This window comes from Spinacia oleracea, chromosome 4 (genome assembly GCF_020520425.1).
Source record: "Spinacia oleracea cultivar Varoflay chromosome 4, BTI_SOV_V1, whole genome shotgun sequence".
In the NCBI taxonomy this organism is placed as follows: Eukaryota; Viridiplantae; Streptophyta; class Magnoliopsida; order Caryophyllales; family Amaranthaceae; genus Spinacia; species Spinacia oleracea.
The window spans coordinates 185,085,502-185,108,180 of record NC_079490.1 but is presented as its reverse complement, the minus strand read 5'-3'; the positions used below and the strand labels follow the sequence as shown (position 1 = coordinate 185,108,180).

General features: G+C 34.4%; 2 protein-coding genes across 3 annotated transcripts; one reads left to right on the top strand and one right to left on the bottom strand.

The window, feature by feature from the left end:
- Nucleotides 1-9,005: 9,005 nt before the first annotated feature.
- LOC110804786 (uncharacterized) lies at nucleotides 9,006-10,270 on the top strand. Its single transcript, XM_022010398.2, has 3 exons — nucleotides 9,006-9,315; nucleotides 9,418-9,464; nucleotides 9,978-10,270. Exons 1-3 carry the CDS (start codon nucleotides 9,117-9,119, stop codon nucleotides 10,110-10,112), a joined length of 381 nt encoding a protein of 126 aa, XP_021866090.1. The 5' UTR covers nucleotides 9,006-9,116; the 3' UTR covers nucleotides 10,113-10,270.
- A 47-nt stretch (nucleotides 10,271-10,317) lies between these two features.
- Nucleotides 10,318-22,092, bottom strand: LOC110804771 (uncharacterized). Of its 2 annotated transcripts, XM_056843252.1 has the most exons (9): nucleotides 21,824-22,092; nucleotides 18,905-18,978; nucleotides 16,576-16,718; nucleotides 16,437-16,483; nucleotides 15,935-16,043; nucleotides 15,639-15,700; nucleotides 14,476-14,590; nucleotides 14,017-14,081; nucleotides 10,481-10,604 (listed from the first exon to the last, which is right to left on the bottom strand). In XM_056843252.1, exons 1-8 carry the CDS (start codon nucleotides 22,001-22,003, stop codon nucleotides 14,050-14,052), a joined length of 762 nt encoding a protein of 253 aa, XP_056699230.1. In that variant the 5' UTR covers nucleotides 22,004-22,092; the 3' UTR covers nucleotides 10,481-10,604; nucleotides 14,017-14,049. The 2 variants fall into 2 exon arrangements, with proteins under 2 accessions (XP_056699229.1, XP_056699230.1); XM_056843251.1 differs by lacking the exon at nucleotides 14,017-14,081 and having other exon boundaries at nucleotides 10,318-10,604; nucleotides 21,824-22,091.
- Nucleotides 22,093-22,679: the final 587 nt, after the last annotated feature.

Sequence of the window (22,679 nt, the reverse complement as noted above, 5' to 3'; positions counted from 1 at the left end):
GATTTTTTTTCTTTTGTCGTATCTTTGCCGTATCCACTTCTTGAAAATTTGTTTTTCCGTTTTCCGTCCCCGTATCCGTTCCAATATTTGTCCACGTACCCGTTTTTGTTCTTGACAGAATATTCAAACATCAACAAAAGAAAATTGTTATATTATTTTATATCTTATTTACTTAGACTAGAAAATTTGTGTATACAATCACATATGGCTGTCTAACCAAAAAATCCTCTATATTGTGCAAATGTCAGTATGCAAAGAAAAAACAAGGTACTACCAGCTACAGAAAGCAAATTTACCTGCAAAAAAACAAAAAAACTGATGACCAATTAGCACAATAAGAATACAACAATTATTAGGAACTTAAACTATTGTATTATTTATTTATATGTATCTGTGCAGGCCTGTAACCCTCCTGCATCATCCACTGATAGTTCATGTCTAAGGTGTCGGCCACCAGAGCAGAAAACCGCTGTGAGGACAAGCGCGAACTGCACAAGTATTGTTAGAACTTAGAAGCATTCATCAATAACTATTTATTACTATATGCTAAAAGAGACACCAGAAATGGCACGTGTCAATTCTTGGTGCGATTTTTCCCCGCTAAAAACCACTTTCCCAAAAAAGTGTATATGATTTATTTTATTTTATTCTCTACCTTTTTTTATAAAGTATTTATGTATGGAACAAATTTTAGTTTATAAAATATGGCAATAATATATACGACGTAATAATAATTATTCTAAATTGGTACTCCCTCCGTCCCATAATATAGTGCCCGTTTGACCAAAATCACGGTTATTAAGGTAAAGGAAAACATTGATAATAAAAACAATAATGATTTGTACTTTCAAGATAAAGTACATGTTAGTTGGCAAAAATGGAGAGATAAATTATAGATTAAAGGTGTGTACATAATAAATAGGCCTAAAAAGGACAAAAATCAAGCATATGGGTTGAATAAAAGTCAAAAAGTACAATTTTTAAAGTAAAAATTAATGGTTTAAAATAGAAATAGGCACATCATTTAGGGACACCATTTTAGGAAAACAGGCACTATATTATGGGACGGAGGGAGTAATATTTTAGTCAAATCGCTATATTAATAACGGAAAATATATCACTCAATATTTTGGTCAAATTATCATATTAGCATTTTAAATATGCATATTAGACGAATAAATTTAAACGAGTATGTTAAAAATGTTATGACTATGCAGTAATTTGGGAGATATTCAGTTAAATATTTTGTGAAAAAAATGATCAAAATCTGTGCGTGCACGGGATTCTATCTAGTATACTAAAAGACACACTAGAAATGACATGTGTCATCTCCTAGTGAGTCTTTAGGTATTTTTATTTTTTTTAATTAATTTTTTTTATTAATAAAACTTACAAAAATAGAGAAAAAATAATCTTCCGTAGCTATCAATCCTTACTGTAGAAAGTTAATTGTAGTCTATATCTCTCATATGTATTATATAAATTATTATTTGGAAAAAAGTACTGCTTATTGATAAATTTTAAAAAGAAATAATTTTCAAAACTTTTAACAATATTTTAAACTTCTTTGTATTATATTAATTTAGTAATGACTTTAAATCCTTTTGTCTTACGAAAAATGAATGTGTAATATATTCAAAAAAAATTACGTAATGAAATTAATAATTTAAGTAAATAAATAAGCTGGGATAGGGGTGAAAAAGGGGAAAGAAAAAGTTGTGAAAAGAGTAAATACGAGATTGTAAGTAAATATGAGTACACTTATTTCATGTAAAAGTATAAATTTAGTTAACTTGAGGCTTTGTTTTATTCGACTTATTTTGTCTGAACTTATATTATCTCAACTTATTTTATCTGGAAAAAAAAACTTATTTTGACTAAAATAAACTTATTTGTGTGTTAAAATGTCTGGAAAAAAAAAACTTAATTATTTTTTAATTATTTATTTAGGGAAAATTAAATCATTTGGTGTTGATGAACTCATTTATGAAATATATTTTATTTTATGAACTTTTCCGTAAATAATTATTAAATTATTAAAAAGTATTACATAAAAATATTTACGGCGTAGTAATAATTAATGATTTTTTTTTCATTTCCTGTATCTTTGCTTTATCCATTTCTTGAAAATTTGATTTTGTCGTTTCCCATCTCCGTATCAGTCCCAATATTTGTTCATGTACCCGTTTTTGTTCTTCACAGAATATTCAAACACCAATAATGTTATTTGTTACATTATTTTCTATCTTATTTACTTAGACTATAAATTTTGTGTATACAATCACAGATGACTGTCTAACCTAAAAATCCTCTATAGTATGCATATGCCAGTACGCTAAGAGAAGACACGGTACTACCAGCTACAGAAAGCGAGGTTACCTAGAAAAAAAACAAAAAACAGAAAGCGATGAACTTAAATTATTGTCTTATTTAATTATATGTACCAATGCAGGGCAAAGATGCCGACCACCAGAGTAGAAAGTGATGCCCCAACTCCTACAGCTATGAGGACAATCACGCACTGCACAAGTATTGTTAGAACTTAGAAGCATTTGTATTGTTAATAAAACTCAGAATTGGTAATCAAGCTTTTCGTTAGAACAATTGTCTTAGATGAACTTAGTTGTACTTGTACAATTCATTAGTTCGTAAACATATAAAAAAAACAATAATAATAAAAACATCTCATTGTCTCTCTCTATTATGTTCTCTCATTCTCTCTTTAAGATCTCTCTTTCTATTACCACTCTATCACCATTCTAGAGTTTCTACAGACTTTAAGGGTAGACATTAATAAAGTCGGAATTGATAATTATGTTGACTTTCAGTTTGGTTGCGAAAGTTAGAAGTTAGTTACACAATTCAGATTATGTTATAACTGAATTGTCTTTTTCAGCTTCTTTATTTTATTCTGTTAAGCCTAACTTATTTGTTTCTAGCTATAAATTAAGTTGTAATCTTCATTGTAAGATTCAATAAAAAAACTTAGCAAATTTCTCTACTCTACTCTCTTTTCTGATTCTATCTCTCTCATTCTCTCTAATCAATTTTGTCATCTTCTCGCTTTTCTATCTCAATTCTACTCCATCGTTGAGTCAAACAGTCTGTATATCTTATATTCACTTATAGAGATATAAAGCAGTGAAGATAAGATATCATAAATGTCAATTTAAAGAACCCCAACTATTCATAGTAGAGATATCAACAGTGAAGATAAGATATCCACTAGTGAGGAAGAGGAGGAAGATTGTGAAAAAGAGGGGTTGAGTGATCCTGTGATTTCAGTGTTTGGAAATAAAAAATTTCAAACTATGAGGGTGAAGGGAATGGTCAACACGAGGTTGTTTCACATCCTAGTTGACTGGTGTCCACATAACTTCTTAGACTTGGAATTGGCTAAGAAAATAGTTGTCTTATAGAGTATATTCCTTCCCAAGCAGTAGTTGTGGCAGATGGTAACCATTTGGCTTGTCAACATGTATGTCAGGGTTTTACATGGAGTATGCAAGGGAAGTCATTCATGGAAGATGTAATGCTAATCTCTTTAGGGGGGCGGTGTGACATGGTTCTAGGGTGCAGTGGTTAGCTACAGTTGGACCAATCTGTTGGGACTTCAAGAAACTTATGATGGAGTTCAAACAAGATGACGACCGTTTTGTGTTGAAAGGAATTCATCCATAGAAGGTGAAGTTAGTAGAGGAAACCCCATCAAAAAAATGATTGACAGTGTTGTCCAATTGTGTTTACTCTAAGTCAGGGATGTTTCATTCATGGAGTTGACTCTTAACAAAGAACCTGATGTAGAATAGTGCGTCTCATTTGAGCTGAAGAGTTAAATTAAAGTACAGTAACATATATGCAGATCCAGAAGCACTTCCACCACACAGGGGAGGGTTTGATCTTACAATTCCACTAGAACCAAATGCCAGGCCTGTAAACATCAGACCTTACAGGTATCCTCTCAAGAAGAGGAATATAATTGAGAAATTGGTTCAGGAGATGCTGGAAAGGGAAATTTTTCAGAACCGTCCAGTAGTTTTGGTTGGGAAGAAAAATGGAACCTGGAGATTATGCATGGACTATATAGAATTAAACAACAAGACTGTCAAGAACAAGTTTCCTATTCCTGTAATAGATGAGTTGATTGATAAGTTGGCAGGTGCATCGGCAAGCTAGATTCAAGAGTTGGATAACATCAGCTGAGGGTAAATGACGCAGATGTTTACAAAGCAGCTTTTAAGACTCACACAGGGAATGTTGAACTTCTTGTTATGCCATTTGGTTTAACCAATTCCCCAACATCCTTTTAAGGGTAACTATATTATGTGTTTGCTTTACAATGATATCTTGGTGTACAACAAGTCTAAAGAAGATCACTGGAATCATCTAGCTCAAGTGTTTGAACTGATTAAAACGAACATGATGTTTGCGAAGGCGAGTAAATGCAGCTTTGCTATTGACAAGGTAGAATACTTGGGTCATTATATGCCGGCCAAGGGTGTATAGACTGATCCCAATAAAATTACAGCAGTGGAGAGTTGGTATGTTCCTAAAACTGTGAAGGAACTAAGGAGCTTCCTAGGTTTGGCTAGGTATTACAGGAAATTTGTCAAACATTACTTCTTAATCAGCAAACCATTGATTGACTTGCTGAAAAAAGGAGCATTTGAGTGGTCAGATAAAGCACATAAGTCATTTGAAACTCTTTAAGCAGGCTTTAATTTCTGCTCCTGTATTGGTTGTTCATAGCAGAGATTGGTCCTTTTCAGGTTAATTTACGATCCTTTTCAGATTGGTAGTGTGACTTAAAAACTTAAACTGCCTTCTACATCCAAATACATGATGTGTTCCATGTTTCACAGCTCAAAGCTTTTCATGGTTCTCTTCCTTTAGCAACTCACATTCCTATTTGGTTTCAAGGACAAGATTCAAGGTCCAACTGTGGTATTGGATAAAAGGGTAGTCAAATTTCAGAATAAGGCCAAAGTTCGTCGTTTGATGCTTGATTCAATGGGAAAACCTTCCTGATCATGAATCTTCATGGAGGTTGCTACTGGGTTTGAGAAAAGATTCCCTAAGTTTGTTGCTACACTAAACATGGGGTCAAGTTCTTCGAGGAAGGAATGTAAAGGGTAGACATTAATAAAGTCGGAATTTATAATTCTGTTTACTTTCAGTTTTGGCGCCTAAGTTAGAAGTTAGTTACACAATTCAGATTCTGTTATTTATAACAGAATTGTCTTTGCCAGCTTCTTTACTTTATTCTGTTAGGCCTAATTGATTTGTTTATTGTAACACTCCGTCCAAAGTAGCTAAGAGGTTAGCGGAATTAACGTTGAGACGGTAGATATTACTCAAAGGTTACTTATTATTTATCATAGATAAGAGTGATAAATTGATAAACAAACCCTAACTAATAAATCCCAAAATAAATAATCTTCAAAGGGGCAGAACAACCTCAAAGAAAATAATCCCAAAGTTAAGATAAAGTTCTCACAAAGAAAATATAATAATACGAAATATAGGCTAAGTCTAAGCTCTCAGCACGTAACACCCCGACAATTCCCTCTTTTCTAAAATAACTTTTTAATAGATATAACTATAGAGAATTATCAAGGCATTATCGCCCGTGTGAAAACGTAACGGCTTATTCAGAATTTTGCAGCGGAAAGAGTTAACTCCAACACCAATCAACGAAAATAAAGTCAATGTAGCTAGTTCAACAAGTTTAAAGTCCAATTAAACAAACCAAAGTCAACTTCGCAAATCAAGACTAAATACAAGCTCTCTAGTCTCGAACCCAATGATGCATCATTTTCAAACCTATAAATGGGCAATGTTTATTGATCCATAACGATCCATAACATAAAGTATCACGTATATTCAAATTTTCTTTGCTATTATTTAAGTCATTAATGAAAATTACTTTTAAAATTCATAAAAGTTAAGTTTTATTCTTACGCCTTGTAGCTAGGTTTTATAATGTGTAAATAACGACATATTTTAATACTCTGCAATAAATTCTATTTTATTAATTCTTTTGGTAAACATTAGTATGTCATTTATGGTTATATAATTTTATTTTTATTTTTTTTCATATAATTTAATTATTATTTTGATAAAAATAAGTAATCATAAATATATATATATTTTTAGGTAAATATTTAAAATATTTTACAAATCATCTATTAAAAGTAAAAATTCACTTTGTTAAATGAAATATTTCATGAAAAATTATTTTTGGTAAATGTAGTATTTTCTATAATAATAAATCAACAATATTATGTTAAGTCTCTCTTTTCCTTATTACATAAACTTTCCCCATTTATGTTGGCGAAATTATCGTTCTCCTTACAAAATCGATCACCTAAATAATTTGGAATGATAAATCAAAAGTAAAAAATGCCCCTTGTTAAATGAAATATTTCATTAAAATTTTAATTTTGGTAACTATATCTAGGTAGTATTTGACTATTTTCCACAAAAAGAACTCAATATTTTATGTTAAATTTCTTTTAATTTCTTAAAATTTTTTCATTTATTTTGGCCAAATGTTTTCGTTACAAAATTAATCACCTGAATAATTTTGAATCAAAAATCATATTGTTCGCAAAATCAAAGAAATTGATTTTGCAATCAGTTTTAAATTAATTTATGGTGTTTGTTATTCCCCTGATTTGCACTTATTTTATTAGCTTAACTTATCTAAAATTATTATTGAATATAATAAAACTTCTTTTTAAAATAAAAGTTACTTTGATAACTACTTAAAAAAAAATATCTTAGGCTTTGTTCTTTTCGACTTATTTTGATTTAGTTTAGAGAAAATAAGTTCAGATAAGTTGAGTTGAATTCAATTAATTTCAGATATCAGTTAAGTTCAGATAATATAATTCCATAAAAATAATTTTTTCACAGACCTTTTAACATACAAATAAGTTTATTTCAGTAAAAATAATTTTTTTTTCAAATAAAATAAGTTCAGACAAAATAAGTCGAATAGAACATAGCTTTAAGTTAACTAAATTTATTTGAATTTATATTTTTTGAAATAAGTGTACTCATATTTAATTTCAATATAAGGTAACAATTTGCTATTTTTTTTTTCTTTCAGTTCTTTATAAAAAGTTTCTCATATTTACTATTTTCACAACTTTTTATTTTCCCTTTTCACCCTAACTTATTCCAACTTATTACTTCTTAAATTATTAATTTCATTACGCAAATTTTTTGAAGGTACGACACATTCATTTTTCTTAAGACAAAAGGATTAAGTCATTATTAAATTTATATAATACAAAGAAGTTTAAAATGTTGTTAAAATGTTTTGAAAATTATTTCTTATTTAAATTAATCAATACATAGTACTTTTTTCCAGATAATAATTTATATAATGCATATGAAAGATATGGGCTACAATTAACTTTCTACAATAAGGATTGATAGATACGACAAATATTTTTTTTCTCCATTTTCGTAAGTTTTTTGTTAAGGCAAATTTGCCAAAAACAACATTTTATAACCCATTTTTGCGAGAGACAACCTTTTAAAAAAATTGCGAAAAGGACCTTAAACTAAAAAAAAACTTGCGAGAGACAACCTTTTTGTCTTTTCCGGCGTTGACTACTCATTTCCGGCATTGACTTCGCCGGTTTTGCTAACCTCACCATTTTCCCCTTAAAATCAAAAGACAAATTTGCCAAAAACAACCGTTTACAACCTTTTTTTTGCGAGAAACAACTTTTTTTTTTGTTGCGAAAAAGACCTTAAACTAAAAAAAAACTTGCGAGAGACAACCATTTTGGATTTTCTGGCGTTGACCACTAATTTTATTAAAATTTGAACATTTAAATATAATTTAGACTAACTCACTTGATATATATTAATCAAGGTAAAAATTTTTGGATTTTCTGGCGTTGACCACTAATTTTATTAAAATTTGAACATTTAAATATAATTTAGACTAACTCACTTGATATAATTAATCAAGGTAAAAATCCATTTAACAAATAAAAATGGTATCACTAGTTCATTAGTAACATAGGAATACAAAAAGGCCTTGGCAAAAATCAAGGCAGGTTCGACAAGCACGGGATGACACAAGAAGAGCATACCTCCCTCTTGGTGTTGTGGCCTATGTAATTTGTTACCTATGAAGTTTGTGTAATGGTCTATAAAGACCTTAGTGGTTTAGTAGTTGTAGTATGTAGTTTGTAAAACCTTTTCAATTATGCAAATTTAAGCCTATGTCAAAAAAAAAAAAAAAAAAAAAACATAGGAATACAAATTTCATGTTTCCCTCTATAATCAAATACTTTTTAGAATAACAAGACTTTTGACTTTTAGATAAATCATTTTCTTGAAGATAATCATTCGTATAATTTGATATAAACTTTTAGACTTTGTCATAGCAATAACTGACAAATTCAAATTCTTTCACTCAAATTTAATTCCTAAAGAGATTTTAAAACAAATTTTGTTTACTTGACACCAGTTTATGAGCCGCTTAAAATCCGGCAATTCCACAATAATACTCCCTCCGTGTTTTTTAGGAGTCACACTTATCATTTTTGGTTGAATTTTATTATGAGTTAAACTTGTATTTTTTGTAACTTTTTCTACCTCACCTTATAATTATTTAATACTACGTATATGCAATTTCCTCTAGGATAAACTCTCTCTTTATTTTGATTAAAATATTTTTCCATCATCTTTAATATGGAGGAAATGCTTATTTAGCTGATTACTTTTTCTCCCCTTTTATTGATATTTTTTTCTTAGTAACGGAATATAATATTTGGTGATATTAGTAAATATCTTTTAAATTAATTTTCCTTCTATATTGTAATACTCCCTCCGTCCCTTAATACTCGCACCGATTTGACCTTTGATTATCTAAACAATAAATGGATATTCAAGTCCCTAAGTTTTTAGTTTCTTTGTCATGTGTACCAATATTATAGTGTTCCTGCTCAACTAGCAAGAAGAGTAGATATTTGGGTGGCAAGATATAAAGTCCACAGAATTCACAACTCCATCCACAGGTGTTTAAACTTTAAAGCCACACACACAAAAAAAAAAAAAAAAAAAAAAAAAACAGGTTGAAACTCCAAATCATGGCTTTAGCTAGTTATTGTTGCAGATTTGTACCAGATAATGTGCAAGAACTGCTCAACAACAAAGGGAAAACTGTAACCAGAAATGTAACCTCCGATATTTCAGGAAGAAGAAGACTTCTCATATCTTCTACTGCTGCTAGTTTGTTAGCTGTTGCAACCACTGAAGCCAATGACAGCCAAACTGCCCTTCTTCAAAGTAAATGAGTAGTCCACATTGTTTTACTCACTTTCATTTCATCACTGTCATTAATCTTGAAGCTCTAAATCTCTAATAATGGTATAATTAATGTATAATCAGAGTATCTGAAGAAGTCAGAGGAGAACAAAGAGAAGAATGACAAAGCGGTAAGGCTGATTTGGTGCTTAATTCGCTTCAATTAAGAATATTAGACTTGATCAACATGAGCCCGATTTTCGCTTTATTTGGGTTATGTCATGATTGGTGCTTAATTCGCTTCAATTAAGATTAGATTAGGTGGGTTTGGGCGGAATTTTTAGGCCCAATTTTCGGGACCGGCATGGCCCGAAATTAAAAATATTTAGTGGGTTTTGAGCAACGTAAAACTATACTTTTATATAAATTTGGCTCGGCCCGAAATAACAAGTTGGGCACAAATAAACCAGCCCAAATCTTGCCCAGCCCAGCCCGATATACAGGCTGCCTTTTTATGTCTCAGCCCGGCCGAACCCAACCCGTCCCGCCTTTTTATCAGGTCTAATTAAGATTGATCATGCACTAAAGTACTAGCATAAGGATACACATCAACATTATAAGCTCCTAATTAAGTTACAATATGATCGAGATTAATGATGTTTTACTTTGTATTGTATTTGATTTGTTAATTTTTATCAACTCAGAGAATGGATGATTACTATAAGCGCAATTACAAAGACTACTTTGGATTCGTAGAGGGTCCGTTGAGATCAAAGGATAAAGATCAACTTTCCGATTCAGAAAGAGGTATTCTTGAGTGGCTAGACAAGAACAAGTAGTTCCCAGTTGTATTTCTCCTTCCATTTTTATTCTGTAAAATTTGCAAAATTCAGCAATTTCTATTTCTGGTGTACTTAATTGGTTACACAACCATAACAGAGAGACTTTTATCAAGGCTTATATATTACAACTTGGTATATTGATAAACTTTTACCTCTTTTTTCTTCTTAGTTACCGAGTATGACCACCTTCATATCACATGTTAGCGACGGAACATGACCTCAAATATCAATGCATAATAATGTAATTAGTTTGCTAAATATAAACAAAAACAAAACAGGAGTAGTGGTTAACCATTTCCCCCCTGCTTCTCATGCAATTTTATGAAAATCTTTAATTTCTCAAATTATTTCATCCTTAAGAATCAGACCACATCATCAGTGTAGACAGGAGTGCTATTGTAGCAGTTTCAACCCGCAAGCGATGTGGCCCAAGCCCTACTGCAGTGGCACCGGCTTCCGTGATTCGTTTTATTTCTTCTTCAGTGAAGTCTGAGACATTCAAACATGAAAAATGAGACCGTCATTTTATGCCATGATTATCAAAACATTCAGGAAGACAAAAACTGATCGTTTCAGCCAAGGATAGGTTGAGGAAACCCCCTTCTCTGCAAAAGAAAAGGAAAAAGAAAAAAAGAGGAAATACAGCTCATTTGTATAGCAAACTCGACTTTACAGCCCCCTTAGGCTCGAGAAATTTAACTCTACATGGCTCAATCCTTAGGGTAATGCCTATTCCTAATGGCCTTACTTGGTCTATGAGGAAAATTTGGCATTGCAGAGATGTGTTGTTGGATGCAGGAGGAGCTGGCCAGTTTCTTCATTATGGTAAGTTTAAAATGCAGAAACTCTACAATCTACACTCACTTGAGGCCAGCTAGCAGTCTAGTAGCTTGGAAAAGACTTGTTTGTAATAGCAAATCTAGGCCCAAAAGCACATTCATTTTATGGCTTGCTGTCCAGGATAGGTTAGCCACTAAAACCAGGTTGTTTAAATGGAATATCACTACTGATGCAACATGCAGTTTATGCCAGCAACATTCTGAAGACATTCAGCATCTGTTCTTTAAATGTGTGTATTCTGAGGAAATATGGAGAACGGTTCTTTTGCAAGAGTTGGGTGTAGTAGGACCATTTCTGACGTTGATGCAGAAATTTGTTGGGCTGCTATGAAGTGCAGAAGTACTAAGCAGGTAGACAAATTGCTATTGCCTTCACATAGACAATTTACAATATTTGGTTGCAGAGAAACTCAAAAGATTTTTAGCAACAAGCTTGATAATTGTAGCTCAGTTTTGAGTAAAATTATGTTTAATGTGGCAATTAGATGTAATGATGAGATGTGGATGTACTTAGTTTAGTTGGGCTTGTGGGGCTCTCTCAACCCTTCCTAGAAGAGAGGGTTTTTACCACTTTTAGCCTAGGGGTCTGGTTGTAATGTTGCTCATTGTATTTTTATACTTGGTAAGTAATACAAAGTTCATTTGCCAAATAAATAAAACATGGGCATCATATTAATTCTACTAAAAGCACATGAAAGTGTAACTGGTATATTAAGAAAGAAAAATAACTCATTCAAGAAACACAAAATAGGCCAAGTAACCTTACAGCAGAGGAGACATTTGGAATTAAACATTTCAAAATAGGCATTGAAAGGGTGATCACACACGGGGACATAGTTCAAGCATTAAAACTTCAGATTCATGCATGCTGGACAGTACTCGCATTGCTCATCAAAGCCATACCAATCTAAGTCATGGACATTTCTAGGTGGATTGCAAACTTGCAATACATCATTTTCCTCATCCACTCTGGAATATATAAATTTTCATTAGAGAAAATTGCAGCAAATACTGGGAAAATGCAATTGTTGGGTCTGTTTTGGAATTGAAATTGCCATTCAGAATCATTAATGGGGTTTGCTCGTAAAATTTGGGGGAAGATGGGAATTGATAAGGTATCATTGATGCCTAATGGAGTTTTTCTGGTGAGATTTCAATCAATTGAGGGAAGAAATAAGGCTATTGCTGCTGGACCATTTATTTTTGACAATAAACCAGTTATTGTTAAGAATTGGGCTCCTAATTTAGATTTGAGATCTGAGTGCCGATCTGGATTAAGATGCCTGGGTAAGATTTGAAATACTGGGTCAGTATGCATTGACAAAAATTGCTGGCCTTATTGGTAAGCCTGTGAAATCTGATAGATCAAAAGCACAGAAGGATATTCTAGCTTATGCATGATTATTGAATAGAATCATGCAGATTCAAAACAATGAAAATCATTGGATTGAGAAGCCTGATGAGGTTGTCAATGCTTTTATGGAGTATTATAAGCAACAATTAGGAACGGGTGAAATGGAGAGAGTTAAAGTTGATAAAAAAGATCGTTGAACTGGGGCCTGTGGTTAATGTTGAACAGCAAGCTTCCCTTGTTAGACCGTTTTGTGCGGCAGAGGTCAAGAAAGCATTTTTTGACATCGATGATCAGAAGGCTCCGGGTCCTGATGGGTACTCTAGCAAGTTTTTCAATGCTACTTGGGGCATAGTGGGAGAAGATATCACTTGTGCTGTTCTGGATTTTTTCTGATCTGGGAAGTTATTAAAGCAAGTGAATGCAACAACAATCACACTAATTCCTAAGTGTGAGCAGCCAGCTAAGGTACCTCAATTTAGACCCATAGCTTGTTGTAATGTGTTGTATAAGATTATTTCTAAAATGCTTTGCACTAGATTGAAGGAGATACTGCCTGGTATAATTGAATTGATACTGCACAAGGTGTTTTTGTGTCGGGGCGAGTTATTTTGCATTACATTTTAGTATGTCGGGATATTTTGAGGCATTACAACAGAAAGAAAAAGCCTCCAAAATGCACTATTAAGGTTGATCTTAGGAAAGCTTATGACTCTATAAGCTGGGATGATATATTGAATTTTTCGGGATTTGTGAAAGGGTCTTTCCCTTTTTTGATACTTGGGGATCCCTCTAAGTACTAAAAGACTTAGTTCTGCTGAATGTGATGTGTTGGTGGACAAGGTTATTGGAAGAATCACCTGTTGGAGTAGTAGACATCTCTCTTATGCTGCCAGAGCTATCTTAATCAATTCAGTGCTGTTGAGTTTGCATTCTTGTTGGGCGCAAGTTTTCCTCATTCCTAAAGGTGTGATGAAGAAAATAATTCAAGTTTGTAAAGCATTTCTCTGGGATGGAAGGAGTGTATTGTCTAAAGCTTCTCCTATCGCATGGGATAAAGTTTATATGCCTAACAAATATGGAGGGTTGGCAGTTCAGGCTTGTATGAAAGGGAACATGGCTGCAATTGGAAAGTATGTGTGGCAAGTTTCATTAAAAGCTGATATGCTCTGGGTAAAATGGGTCCATTGTGTTTATATCAAAGATAAAAGCTGGTGTGACTATTCTCCACCAGTAGATGGTAGTTGGTGCTGGAAATGCATATGTTCTGTAAAAGATATGATGAAAGACGGATTTATGCAGCGAAGGTGGGGAGCTATAGGGGGAAAATACTCTATAGCTGAAGGGTACACATGGTTGCAAGGGGAGCAGATTAATGTTCCATGGGATCAGTGGGTTTGGAACAGGTTTAACATACCTAAACAACGCAGTTTTATTGCTTGGATCACTGCTCATGGAAAGCTTAGAACAAGAGATAAATTACATCTAGCTGGGATTTGTCCTGATACAGTCTGCCTACTATGTGGTCAGGAGCCTGAATCAACTCAACACATCTTTTTTAGGTGTCCTTATAGATATAAATGCTACGCTGCTGTTGGTGGTTGGCTAAATGTTCACTGTTCTTGTTCTGATTGCATCTCACCTGTTGGAAGAAATGGGGAAGGAAATACAGAGAAAAGATAAGGAGAAAAATCTTTTATGCTGCCCTTACTTGTCTGGTGTACCATATGTGGGATGCAAGAAATCAAGCTCTCTGGACTCTTATGCTTCCGGTTCCTGACAGACTCATCAAGGTGATTAAAAGTGAGATTTGCAATAGGATTTCTTATCTAGTTTCTGATAAATGGGGTTGTGAAGATTGTAATTGGTTTAACAGGCTTAGAGAAGTGATGTAATGTTTTTTAGTTTTTTGTCTGTTTTGCTAAGGGCTACTGTTTGAGGGAGCCTACCTGGTAGGTTTGATCACTCTTAGAAGTTGTTTCTTTCTGTTTTTGGCAGTCTGTACTACTTGGCTATTTGGCTTACTTATCAAAAAAAAAAAATTATTGCAGCAAATTAGCATTCTTTCTTGCAGTAGATCAGGAGCCACTTAATATAATTGTATTCCAACATATGTCAGCTATAGATTAATATGCCATAAAAAGTTGGTTAAGATGAGACTTGAACTAACCCCCTTCTGGTCCAATTATAAGCGAACCCCTGGATTCTTTTGTTGATGATGTCAATGTACTGATGATAGGAGTAGCTTCTGCTGCAGCAACAAAACATAATTTTGACTGTGCAACCTAAGGGAAAACAAATTATATGTAAGTCACTGTTGCTAATTTACCACTTGTGATCTCATAATAAACAACAATGCAGAGAAATTAGCATTAGAAAAGCACGTCTGAAGAGAAGCACTGTATCGAGAACTAACAAAAACATATCATTTCCTTAGAGTCTAGAGGCTGTCAAAAAGGTTCTTGGTCATGATGGGGTAAGAGCATCTCTAATGGTAAGCTAATTTGACAATTAACTTGTTATGCCACATGAGATTTAAAGCTATTTCATTGTTTAGCTAATTTGTTCTCCAATGGCTAGCTACTAACTTATTATTTAAATTTGTCTCACATATCCCACTTGTCAATTAATTATTTGGCAACTTTTGAAGCTAATTGTCAAGCAAATTAGCTTGTTTAAGCTAATTTGCTTGACCAAGCTAATTTATTATTTTCACTCCAATGGTGTAGCTACTAGCTTGAAACTTTTATAAATTTCAAGCTAGTCCCTAGCTACAACCATTGGAGATGCTCTAAGCATGTTATAATTTCTAGTGGATTGGTGGGTTTTTCTCCCAGCGCTCGGGTTTCCCACGGTAAATTTTCTTGTAATTGTTTATGCTAGGTTACATGCTTAGTTCTTCAATATTGTTAACGGTTGTTATCACAATTAGTTTGAATGCTTTTAATTCACAACATTATTATCCACATGAAGGCCTGTCACTCAGTTGGAGAACTTAATGCACTGAATTTATCAACATTGTCCAACATTGAACACAGATCCGCTCAACACACTCTGATAGACACATTATAGAAGTGTAAATGTAAATAGCTACAACCCAGCAGAACGAATTTATATAGCTACAATGTGCAGGCCAATTAACTTTGCACGGAATCGAAGGATCGGACAATGATCCATTGTAAATTGTATGTCAAGAAAAAAAAAATTGTAATTACTTTGTTTTTAAGAAGATAAATAACATCGAAATGGACACATATTACTGGTGTTACAGTGCATGTTTCAACAAACCAAGATTCTGTTGTCACAATAAAATTATAGCAAGTAGCAACTCACAATAGGTAAAATGCTGCCAACATCCATTGGGGGATTAAGGACCATTTCATGCAATCTTTGACCTGCATGTTGTGTGCCTCAAACTGATTATTAAGTCAGAAGTGTCAATATAAACTTAATAACAGATACTAATCTATGACTCCAACGGACTGAAAATGATGTGACGAAGGAAGCATCGTAATAAAAATACTAAAATGTTGTCATCAAAATCAAAGAACCATGAATTTTACAGCTTCAATTCTTTAATACCCCAGAAACAAGTTCAGCCAAGGGTTTCAGGATAACAGGCAGCTTACATTGTTTGGTTGCAGCTACAATAACTCTCTGCAACCTGTCAACCCGATTTTCTGATATTGAAGGAGAACGTCCTGTCAAAAGTGGGGTTACACTACTGGCTCCCAGCTCCTACAGTTGGAAATCATATTACAAAATGAATTCTAAGAAACCCACGAAAAAGAACTACTCAAAAAAAGAAAATATCAGCATTTGACAATCATACATCGACAAGCATACTAAGTATTGCCCTAGATTTTTCATTGGAGGAGGCGGGGGGTGATAATTTTCATTAAAACAAACAAGGTGAAGATCAGAAATAGACAACTTTGGATGGAACAAAAATCTGAAGTAGATATAATATGAATTACAGGCTGGATTATCTAACAACTTAACTATATAAATTCAATAAGTAGAGCCATTTTGCTTACGAAGCAAAACAAACCAAGAGCTAGAAAAGGGTGCAAGAGCTAAGAACCTCCGAACTCAAATACAAACATGAAAAAGTAAAAGTCAATGACATACTGTGCACTTCTCTACAAGCCAGTCAGCCCTGCCACCCTTCAATGTACCTGAAAAAACACACCAAAAAGAAGTAAAGAATGTCATGACCAGAATATGCATGTAGTCATGTAGATCACCGGAGAAGAGCTTGAAAACTTACCAAACGCTGCATATACATCCCATTGTGGTTCATGAGGATGTACTACTATTCGATCCTTAGTGGCAACAAAATCAATTCCCGTGCGATCAACTCTCTCTATAGAACCCTCTACCAAACCGCCTTTACCATTGAAGAGTTCTATCCTTGCATGTGATTATTAAAACAAGAAGACAAAAATCAGCTCATTTTATGCTCTTTCAATAGGCATAGGTAAATTGCACAAAAAGTAGAGACTAAAGTCACGCTATAAAGGAAGTCAATTCTGTTAGCATGATGCTAGGGGGTTTCAAGGTATTTTCTGATACTACAGGTCTCCATATCAACTTCAATAAATCTGAAGTATATTGTGCTGGTATGAGTAGTCAGGAGACAGCAAGGATAACAGAAATGTCGGGTTTCAGAATTAGTAGTCTCCCCTTCAGGTACTTGGGGGTCCCAATGAGTTCAAAGAAGCTGAAAGCTGCAGATTGTGATGCTTTAATTGATAAAATGTGTTCAAGAATCAGAGTGTGGTGCAGCCGACATCTATCTTATGCAGGCAGACTCCAATTAGTTAACTCTGTTTTGATGAGCATTAGATTTGTATCCTTCCTAAGTGCATAATTCAGAAGATCAATTCCATCTGCAAACAATTTTTATGGCACGGTACTCATGAGAGTAAAAAGCCTGGTTTGGTAGCTTGGGACGAGGTGTGTATGTCGAAGGCAGGTGGCGGCCTTGGTGTGAGAAACCTCCTACTTTGGTATGAAGCTGCTGTGGGAAAGCATGTTTGGGATATTGAGCAAAAGGCTGACAATTTGGGGGTAAAATGGGTGCATACCGTTTATATTAAAAATGGTATGACAGCTTGTTTGCGAGAGTGAGCAACAGATTAATCGGCTTGAAATATAGCATTAAGACCATGTATAGCGACTTATGTGGCCAAGAACAAAAAATGCGGTGGAGCAAAGGTGTTTGGAACAGATACTCAATTCCAAAGCATAGATTTTGCCTATGGCTTGCCATGAAGAATAGGCTGCAAACAAGTGATAGATTACTAAACATGGGAATTGTAGACAACAATATGTGTTGCATTTGTGGCTCCCATCAAGAGAGTCATCAGCATCTTTTTTTCAGTTGCAGGTTCAGTCGGGATTGCATCCAACAAATTAAGAGTTAGCTTGGCATCTCAAGGAGTTCTAATGACATTGTACAATTGATGGGTTGGATCCACAGAAACTACAAGGGTAGCAGTTTCAGGAGGAAGGTTTTTTATGCTGCTACCGTTTATATCATATGGAAAACAAGAAACGATGCCCTCTGGAACCTTAAGGTGTACCGGACCAGCAAAAATAGAGTTGTACAGCTTATAGGGAAGAATGTGAATGTAAAGCAGGCTGATTTAGCTTGGTTAGATCTTTGTAACTATGCTTAGTGTCCTGTTAGTATAGTTAGGGCTATTTTTGAGGTTGTGTACCTTTGTTTGTTTTTGCTTTCCCTTAGGGGAGGGGGTCCTTCCTAGAAGGTTTGTCGTCCCTAAGGTGATAGCTAGATTGTAATACAATTTTGATAGAGTAATACAATTTCTTTGCTTGCTTTCTAAAAAAAAAAAAAGTCACGCTATAGGAGTATCTACAAGTGTCACATGAAAGAATAAACTGATAAAGACATTGATGAAGTTATGGACAAGTTTATTTTTTAAATGGACAGGTTTACTCTGGCCTATCCATCTAATTCGATTTGTAGTGTTCCAAACTTCCAACCTCAAAACACCAAACTGGCAAGTTTAGGCATAGACAAGAGATGGCAAGATTCCGCAAGAAGCATAATCAATAGAGTGATACACCTAGAATCTGGAGTGTAGGGATTTGTGTACTAAAAAATAGACCATGAAATGCAAACTCCTAGCCCCCAAAAAATCAATTATGACATGCGGAGAATGAGATACACCAGAGCCAAGACGAGAAGCAACTTATTTATTACCTTCTCTTTTGTTCCTGAGCAGTTAGTCACCGACTCACCGCAAGGAGGAAAGTTATATATTCCAACCAGCCCCCCACCAAAATAAGTCATAGGTAACTTAGAAGGATATCAAGCTCACAATTCCTTTACTTTAGAGAAAGCAAACACATAGTTAACTAAGACATTATTCTATTTATTTTAGTACCAAAAGAAGCCAAGAGTCGGTTGTTATAGGGAAAAAAACACACGAGTAGATAAATAAATTATTAAGTTCAGCTATAGATACAAGTTGCTACCCTACTCCAGTAGAAAAGATCCAATCTTCACAACACATTGCAGCATGATTATACCATATGAATACGGAATGTTTAGTATACTTCGTATTTACCTATCTTTTACGTTCAATCTGAGAACTTTAGTCATATGCCAAACTTCATCTCCTTGAACACGTACAACACCACCCTGAAACATAGAACAGAAAGTAAGCACGGTCTTTGATTAAGGACAAATGTCAGAAATAATCACATTGCTTTCAAGTCACAACCATTCATCAGAAGTAAGATCAAGTACATTGTCAAAGTGCTGCTCGACTAACAAAATCTTAGACATTATTTGTGACCTTCAAGAAGTGCCAAAGAGCAATGGCACCACATCAAAAAGCAAACAATTCACGTCTTTGATAAGCCTTAATTCTCATTCTAGAAAATCTAGATACTATAACATTGGATTATGGAGCAAAAGAGCTTCATGACCGCAGGAATTTTGGCAAATAAAAGATGTACCGCCAAACTCGAAGGGAGTAACATGCATCACATAGATGAAATATATGATCAATCAAATTATTAAGGATGGAAACCATTCCCCTCTCAATCAAAGCTCACACTATTGTTCGCTCACTCATGCACCTATGTTCATCACAGTTAGATTACATTACAGTGACCAACATTTGGAACAATCTAGCAATAAGAATGGCAAAAATTGCACTTACAAGATTTTGACAAAGAACTTTCTACAATGCTACCATAGCAATGCTGGAAACAGTAGTAATTCATACACCATACTAAAAGAGCAAATTTCAATTCAGAATTGATCAATTTCATTGAACAATGTGGTACCAGTTAGGCAGTTACATCCTATTTAATTTCAATTTCAAGTTCCGTTAAAGCGCGCAGTGATACTTTGGGGATAAAAGTTTATAAAAACAAATCCCGAGTATCTCATCTTGCCAAGAGATATGTTATACCACATTCCCTACGTTCTTAACATGAGAAATAACAAACGAATGGAGGCCTAATAATGATCAAACTCATTCTTAGCAAGGGCTTTTCAATACTAGTCACTCAACCCAACATGCATTGAGGCCTAATAAAGTTAATTCAGTGTTGCTTAGCATTCAAGTATACTGGGCTCAACTTCTTGTCCTGCCTAAAGCTGTTCTGAAGAATATTAATGCAATTTGCAGAGCTTTCTTATGGCACGGGAAAGTTGATAGCACTGCTCCGGGTTATTTGGCTTGGGATGCAGTTTGTAAGAAGAAAAGGGGAGGGGGTTTAGGCATTAGAGATACAGAATGCTCTGGGAAAACACGTTTGGGCCTCTCTTCTAAGCAAGAAATATATGGGTAAGGTGGGTCAATGAGGTATACTAATACATAAAAAATCAAGATTGGTGGTCTTATGTGCCTAGTAGCAACAGTAGTTGGTACTGGAAGAAGAAATGTACAGTAAAGGAGAAGATAAGAAGTGTACTAAGCCCTGCTCAATTGGGGCACGGTAGTAAATATGTGATTAAAAAGGTTTATGATCAACTAAGAGTAACTGATGAGAGATGCCATTGGGATACGTTTGTGTGGGAAAGATTAGCAGTTCCTAAGCACAGTTTCATGGCATGGTTGGCTGTCAAACAAAGGTTGCAGACTAAAGATAGGTTGGCCCTCCATGGCATGGCAGTTGATAACCTCTGCCTTTTGTGTGGGACAGCTGCTGAAACCCATGAGCACTTATACTTTGACTGCGTTTACAGTAGAAAATGAAAATGCAGTGATAGTTCAAGGCTCCGTTTGGTAAGGCGTAAAAGTTTTCATTGTAAAACGATTGTCCATGGATAACATTTTTCAAGGGAAAATACAATTCCAAACTAGTTTTCCTTTGTTTGGTACCTTAAAGGAAAATGGGAGAAGATGGTGAAGATTGAGGGGAAGAAAGGAAAGGAAGGTAAGGAGGAAAAGGGGGAAAGTTGTTTCCCTCTCTTTCAAATGGAAAAGGATTTTCCACCTTTGAGGGAGTCATGGAAAATTGTTTTCCATCCCTTACCCAACCAAACAACGTAAAATGATTGAAAATGGTCGTTTTCCATGAAAACGTTTTACACCCTACCAAACGGAGCCTAAGGCATTGGCTTGGTTTCAACCCAAGCTCGTACAACATCAATGCAACTATTAAAGATAGCAGGAGATTGAAAGTTTCCTAAGTTCCAAAAGAAGAACTTACATAGTATGTACCCTGGCACTGATCTACCAAATTTGGCGAGTCAGGAACGATTATTTATGGCAGAAGAAGGTTACTAGCATACACAATACTGTAAAGATGATACTTTATACTGTAAGAAAATAGGATTCAGGTTGTATATCCTAAAGGAATTAGTACTGCTGACAGAGAATGGTTTGAGCGTCTAAACTGTAATTAGCATGTTTCTGGGTAGGTGCTACCTAGGTAGTTTTGTTTTCCAAAGTTGATTGTTTCTTGCTCAGAGTTTTCTTCCTAGAAGATTTCTAGCATCAGTCTACTTTTGAGATGTAACAGTGTTGTTTTGTTTCTGATATACTTCGTATATCATTAATCATTACTCTTGCTTATCAAAAAAAAAAAACTATTAAGGATGGCAACAATTCCCCTGTCAGTCAAAGCTCTCATACTATCCTTCGCTCAATCATGCATTACAATGACCAACATTTGGAACAATTTAGCAATAAGAATGGCAAAAATTGCACTGACATTTACAAAATGGATTTTGACAAAGAACATTCTACAATGCTGGAAACAGTACTAATTCAAACACACCATACTAAGATAGCAAATTTCTATTCAGAATTGATCAATTTCATTGAACAATGTGGTACCAGCTATTGAATCATATAGAGGAAAAATCCCTAAATTTGACATAGAAAATGCAAAGAAAAATTCAAAATTTCAGGAATTTAAATCAGCTCAACTATACATGATACAGTATAATATGTAGAAACTTAAACGCAATTGAATGATAGGAAGTATATAATTGCAACCAAAGAATTTGGAGAGAGAGAAAATGCCTTGGAAGAAGGAAGGGTTTCGGAGAAGAAGCGAGGGAGACCGCCGCGAGACTGGTTGGAGTGGTCGGAAGCAACGGAGAAAGCTCGGAGTGTAAAAATGGCGGGTTTTATCCATTGACGGTTGAAGAAGGAGAAGAAACGAGGTGGGTACAGTAGTTTCGTATTCTGCAACTGCATCATTCCTCTGTTTCTTCTTCTTCTTCGCTATCCGTAGGCCCGTATGTCTTTCAAGTTTCAAGCTAAAGGATAATGGTCGGGTTATGGACTTATGAGTTCGAGTAACACATATGTCCACTCTACTCTATTAATTTATTTTTATTTGCAAGGTAAGATGAATAGCCCTATCGGGTCGGAACTCCGTATGGGTTAACCCGCTCGGGTTAGCAGGCTAGACACTTTGAGAATGGGGGGAGTGATAAGGGGCTTTTCACTAGGCCAAGACACACTTGGTTACTCTACTCTATTAATTAGTCTATTGGATTACGTCCGATTGTGAATTGAGCTAATTAAGTGTATAACTTTAAGGAACTTTTAATTTTATGTTATTTTACGAGAAATTACTAAGGAACTTTGAAATACTCATACAATAACTGGTAGAAAGTACATTCGGTTCGTTTTGTACTTTTAACTCTCGAAAAACACATTTTACAGTTTAAAAGCACATATTTACAAATTATAAGCACATTTTTCAGTTTTAAATCACATTTTTACCGATGAAAAGCAAGTGCAAGTGCAAGATATGTAAGTATGTGCTTTTTAAAGACGTGCTTTTAAATCCATAATGTGCTTTTAAATTGTTAAAATGTGCTTTTAAACAAATAAGTTGTGCTTTTAAGCGGTAAAAAATGTGCTTTTA

What these genes read in the sequence shown, in the direction of transcription:
- LOC110804771 (XM_056843251.1), bottom strand. Translation starts at nt 22,003, where the DNA reads ATGATGCAGTTGCAGAATACGAAACTACTGTACCCACCTCGTTTCTTC. An exon ending in GGCTTGTAGAGAAGTGCACA is followed by an intron (nt 16,044 to 16,436) that starts GTATGTCATTGA and finishes TTCCAACTGTAG; the next exon opens with GAGCTGGGAGCCAGTAGTGT. An exon ending in TGTAGCTGCAACCAAACAAT is followed by an intron (nt 15,701 to 15,934) that starts GTAAGCTGCCTG and finishes CACAACATGCAG; the next exon opens with GTCAAAGATTGCATGAAATG.
- LOC110804786 (XM_022010398.2), top strand. Translation starts at nt 9,117, where the DNA reads ATGGCTTTAGCTAGTTATTGTTGCAGATTTGTACCAGATAATGTGCAA. An exon ending in CCAAACTGCCCTTCTTCAAA is followed by an intron (nt 9,316 to 9,417) that starts GTAAATGAGTAG and finishes ATGTATAATCAG; the next exon opens with AGTATCTGAAGAAGTCAGAG. An exon ending in AAGAGAAGAATGACAAAGCG is followed by an intron (nt 9,465 to 9,977) that starts GTAAGGCTGATT and finishes TTATCAACTCAG; the next exon opens with AGAATGGATGATTACTATAA.